At 39.4% G+C, this 6,000-nt stretch overlaps 1 gene segment (V, D, J or C); it reads left to right on the top strand.

Annotated features, from left to right (window-relative positions):
* The first annotated feature begins 4,319 nt into the window (after positions 1–4,319).
* Positions 4,320–5,145, top strand: LOC112842799 (T cell receptor alpha variable 39-like). The segment is given in 2 exon segments: positions 4,320–4,643; positions 4,728–5,145. Coding segments are annotated over 2 exon segments (435 nt in total).
* Positions 5,146–6,000: the final 855 nt, after the last annotated feature.

Raw genomic sequence — 6,000 nt, 5'->3', positions numbered from 1 at the left:
TCCTAAACTACTGGAAAATTATATGGCTGAACTAGAGCTTAACATAACAGTAGAAGAAATTGCTAATGCTATAAAGAACATGAAAGTGAAATTGAGCCCCTTGCAAGGTCAATCCAGAATCATCAACAGATATCAGGAATTAAAGTAGGCAATACTGACCATTGTATCAATACTGACCATTGTATCAATACTGACCATTGTATCACCCTATATTGTAGATGATGTGATCCTGTTCTGCACCAACTTAACAAAACATCAATATCATCCATATTAAGTCTTATTAATACATTTAGTACATTTTCTACTCCTACTCCTAAATAGACGGATGAAATTACCTAAATCTTTAATTTAATTTAATTTATTATTATACTACAAAATGTCAATTTTGCCTAAATATCTTTACCTTTTTCAATTGATTCCTCTCTCTCCACCAAACTCTTTCTTTTTAGATCTGCAAAAACTATTCAGAAACTTTATTTGGAATAATAAAAGACCAAGGCTCAGACTCTTATGAAAGCGGGGGTTTACAACTTCCAAATTTAATGTGGTACTTCTGGGCTGCCCAAATCAGAGAGGCAATGTTTTACTTTGATAATGAGCAGACTCCTGCTTCGCTTTCTATGGAGTCTACAAAAATTCCCCCTTACTTACATCTTTACTCAGCTTACAGGAAGATACTAAGTAAACAAATTAAGAATCCCTTTCTGAAAAACACTGTAATGATCTGGTTTGAAAGGCATAACTACTTGGGAGAAATGTCACAACTGTCTAGGTTCACACCAATATTTGGAAATAACAGCTTTACTCCCGGTAGGGCAGATGCAGGCTTCAGACTCTGGTTTGATCGACGTATAAGAAAAGTGTCTGATTTATTTAGGAATAAAACTCTTGTGTCTTTTGAACAACGTTTTACCTTTTCTATTCCTGCAAAAATTAAATTTCTTCAATTGAGAAATTTTATTTTAACCACACAAGGTAACAGCTTAGAACTCCCCGCCTACTCCTCTCTAGAAAGTACAGTTATAAATCATCTAAATGGGAGAGGCCACGTTTCTGCATTGTACAAATTATTTATGAAAAATTCCAAAGAATCAACAGAGTCTATTTTAGAGTCAGACAATTAATGTGCAATCTAAACTACTTCAATATAGATGGTTAACAAGACAATATATTACCCCGTCAAAAATGCATCATTTTGACCCAAACATCCCAGGTACCTGTATTAAGTGTGGAGTGGATAAGGGCTCTTTGTTTCACTGTATATGGAAGTGTCCACATGTGAAAGTCTTTTGGGAAAAGGTAATAAATCTGTTAAGCCAAATCATTGGTGATGTGATTCCACTTCATCCCAAAATATGTATTTTAAATATATAACAGAATAATTTTGTAGCTGCTGCAAACATTAGAGCTCTGTTAACGATCAGACTTTTGAAAGCCAAGCATCGTATTGCTATGTGTTGGAAAGATCCAAAAATATGTGGACTATCTCAGTGGCTTAATGCACTGACATCTATACTAACTCTGGAGAAAATAATTTATGAATTAAGAAATAAACTGGACAAGTTTTGAGCCATGTGGTCAAAATTCTACAACTTTTTGGAGAACTGCAACGTATACACTGTGGACTTGACGGCTTGAAGTGCTAACTTGATTTGTCTGTCTGTCCTCTCCTTCTGTTATGGTTTGCTTTCTTTTTGTTTCTATTATTATGTTGTTGTTTTTTTGTTGTCATTATTTTATTTTATGTCCACGGTGTATTATGTAAACCTTGTTAAAACAAATAAATAAATGTGTTTAAAAAAAAGGTGTCATCCACATACATGAACCAATGGCTTGGTGGTGTTCCAGGGTAGGATAACAAAGCCCTCTTTTTCACTTCTTCCATGTACAAATTGGTCACGATGGGTGAAATGGCCTCTCGCTCTTTGGCTCTTGGCGAAGGCGGTCGCACTTTTCTCTTCTCCTCTCTCACAGTCTGTTCTCTAAAACCTAAAGAGGAATTATGGATTTGATCAACTGGTCCCTGAATGCAATTGACACCCTATTCTCAAAGAGAAGTCTGGGCTTGGGTGAGCCTGAGTGCTGAAGATATCTACCTATTCGGAACCATGATAACAGGGTTCTTGCTGATCGGAGCTGGCTTGGCCCTGGCTTATCGAAGATTAAAGAAAGCAGAATCAGCTGTTCAAAGCCCCACAAGGCTGCCCGCTGTGATTGAATTAGAATAGAATAGAATAGAATAGAATAGCTTTTTATTGTCACTGTTACAAGAACAGTGAAAGGCAGTTTGGCATCTCTCCATGTGTGTGAAGTACACAATAGCGTAAGTATTTACACAATGACAAATTTACATTTACACAAGAAAGATATGTACAAGTTATACATACACCTGCAAACATACACGCACATACATACATATATGTATATATACATATCTGCATCCGTACATGCATACACACACATATTTCCACATACACGCTTACATCTATATACATACACATACATGCCATCTAACTAGCAGGTGCATTGAGAGGTGCAGTGTGATCAGTGATATTGCACATTGAGTGGGGTGGGGGGTGCTGTTGGAACTATACTAAATAATGTTATAATAAATACAGTTTAAAGTGGTAAGGGTGTTGTTTGCATTGAAGTATAAACAGAAATACGATTTATAAATAAGGTGTAATGTCCATGAGTGTTGGCAGTGCAGTTATCCTCCAATCAGGGTGGAGGTAGGGCATGTTTGACAGCCTGTGGGTAAAAACTTCTGTTGAGTCTGTTTGTCTTCGACCTGATGGACCTGTAGCGTTTACCAGAGGGAAACCAGAGGGAATTAATGGGACGAGTCGTGAGTTCTCAAAATGGGCTCATTGAGCGGAGCATGGATAAGATCTTGGAGAAGCTTAAAGCTGCCGTGGACACTCGGAATAACACCTCTGAGCGCAAATTTGATTACATCTTGGAGAAGCTCACTGCGGTCGTGAGTTCTCAGAATCGGCTCTTTGAGCACAAGAATGACAACATCACGGAGCGTAAGTTTGATAACATCATGGAGAAGCTCACGGCTCTCCAACGGGAGATTGAGAGACCAGTGTCGGACTGTTAGAACAGCTTTGAAATTCTCATGAGTTGTTCGCACTAAAGTAAAAACCACCATCACTTCATGCAGATACCACTTCGGCGCCAGCTGCGATCTCAAGGCTGGAGCTGAACAACAACACCCTGATAACAGCTGTGTTTAGACTGTTCTTCCCATTCTATGCAAGGCCACCTGGGTTGGCTGGAAGACTGTTTACTTAGCCTGGCAGGGCGAAGGACACTGTCTCAGCTGAACTCTGGACATACACACACATACACACACACACATACACTGATACACACTCATCCCCCCTCCCTTTCCAAACGCCTTCGATGCTTGTCCCCTCCTGGCCAAAATGGTGGTCGACTGGACCAATGCAGACATGCTGCAGGACCGGATGCGCTGTCTACACCGGCTCTCTATTACCCTTTACCCGCCCCTGTTGCTTGTCTTGTGTTTCTGTGGTGTATTGACAGTCATGTGCTCTTTGTATGCGCTGAGCTGCTTTTTTTTCTGTTGTCAAACTGATCTCCCTGTTGGAGCTCAGTCTGGGGGGAGTTCTTTTTTCTCCTCATCTTTCCTCATGTTGTGTTTTTCCATGTTATACCTGTCTTCCCCATGTGATGTTTGTGTAATGTATGTATGGTCGGAGGGTAAGATGGCGCTGGCACATCATACGAGACCATGGTTTCATCTGCCTCCATAATGACATCTCTCACCTTCTCAACAAAATCCAAAGTGTTCTGGACGTGGTGTTCAGAGCTGCCTACCAACAGGATGAGGATTGCCAAAAACATAGAGATGTTATAGGTGATTGAGTTGACCATACAGACAACTGGTCTTAAAAGTTGGGAAACCAGCAGTTAGCTGAGACTGAAGAAGTCACCTGGATGAGTGAAGAAACCAAGGAAAATGTCCAGATGAACAGACTCAACTTTTTGGGATTTCCTGTCCTGGATGACATGCATCAAGTCAACTGCCTACCTAAAACAGATACTTCAGCCTGACTTACAGGCATGGGGTTAATGTCTGTGTATTTTAGGATTGACACTGATGAGAAATTCAAACCTTCAAAGTTGTGTTCAGAGCAGTGACATAAATTAGTAAAATGTAAAAAAAAAAAAAAAACAAAAAAAACAAGAGGTCAGTAAATCAAAATACAGCAGGAAACAAGGAAAAGATGACCTTGAGATCAGGTTAATGTGAGGCTGTCAGTACTTTGTACAGTACTGTGTGAAAGTCTTGAGCCTCCCCTCACTGATTTATATTTACAGCATGAATCATCTGTGGACTGAAGCAGCACAGAGCTGAAAGATGAGCTCCCACCTGAAAGTGAAAATGCTGCTACTAGTGTGTAAAGAGGAGGAAGTGAGAGAAGTTCAAACCCAGATCAGAGAGGAGGAGGAGAGATTCAGGGAGGAGCTGAGCTGTTACTGAACTAGAAGAGAGAGAAACCTCCACATTCAACAGAGTTCAGCACACAAACCATAAACTTTACCTTCATTCAACATGTTGTCTTTGGACTATTATGCACTTTCTTTACTGATTCTCACCATTCTAACAGGTACGTTACAATCTGTGTGTTTAAAGAAATACATTTGAATTGCGATGATTTATAAAAGTATCAAATATGTTTCTGTTCCTTTAGGTGTCAGCTGTGAAGATCTCACTCCAACCAACAAAGAAGTGTTCAGTGTAGAAGGCAGCACTGTTACTCTGTCCTATAGATACTCCAAAAAGGCAACTGGAAGTGACCAGTTTTACTGGTATCGACAATATCCTGGAAAACCACCAGAGTTCCTGATCTCTCATTTACCATCTGGAGAAGTAATGAAAGAAGAAATCTCTGGACTGTCTGTTAGTGTGAGCGAAGATAAAACGCTGATGACTCTTCAGATCTCCTCTGCTGCAGTGACAGACTCTGCTGTGTACGACTGTGCTCTGCAGCCCACAGTGACAGGAAACACCAAAACTCTGTACAAAAACCTTTGGAGCAAAGACAACAGAATACTCCACAACATCCACTAGAGGGAGCCACACACTGTTAAACCACTGTAGCTATAATTCACTTCTTAAACGAGAGGTTGTTCATATAAATGAATCATCCACCATCGTTGTCCTTGCTCTTCACTGCAGTTTCTAAAAAACTTCCTCAAAATGATCAGATGTGCAGATCACAGCCTGATGTTAGCAGACCTGTTAGTGACACTTTAAATATCAAAGCAGGATGTTTAATCTTCATCCATCATTTTTTGCTTCCCAGATATTTTATTCCCACAGATGTTTCATGAATATAAGAAGATCGGCTTGTTAGAGCCCAAATGTGGTAAAAAATACATAATGCAGTGGTATGGTTTCTTCCTTATATATGTTCAACCCATAGCAGAGATGATTGCTGTCACCTGTGTGTGTTCTGCATCTGAGCAGTTTTTAGTTCATTTAGAAAACAAGATTTGTGAAATTATTATTTCCTGATGATCGTTTGTAAATCTGAAACTGTTTCTCTAAAAACAAACAGAAACCAAGCTGCTTTCCTTTGATGTGTTTTGACTTGTTTTCAAGATTTGAAATCAGACATAAACAAATAAATCATACGTCTGTAGGTGAATATGAATATTCTAAGATGGTGATTTCTGGATGTGTTCCTGAGCTCATGCTCTGATTTTAATGCTGTCTGAAGATCACAGATGTCCAAATAAATTTCTCCAGATTCTCTGAATCATTTGATGATATCATCTTCTGTAGATGATGAGATATTCACAGTGAGGAACATTAATCACTTTGTAGATGCTCTTTTCAGCTGATTGGTGAACAGAGAAACTCTAAGATTCTTTTTTATACTCGATCATGTGACTGACCAGCTGACAGTTAGCCTCATTAGCTGCTGCATGTTCCTGTCAGCTGTTTGTTTTTAGCACCAC

The sequence above is a fragment of the Oreochromis niloticus genome, linkage group LG18, assembly GCF_001858045.2.
Source record: "Oreochromis niloticus isolate F11D_XX linkage group LG18, O_niloticus_UMD_NMBU, whole genome shotgun sequence".
Classification (NCBI taxonomy): Eukaryota; Metazoa; Chordata; class Actinopteri; order Cichliformes; family Cichlidae; genus Oreochromis; species Oreochromis niloticus.
This window is presented reverse-complemented; position numbering and strand designations above follow the sequence as displayed.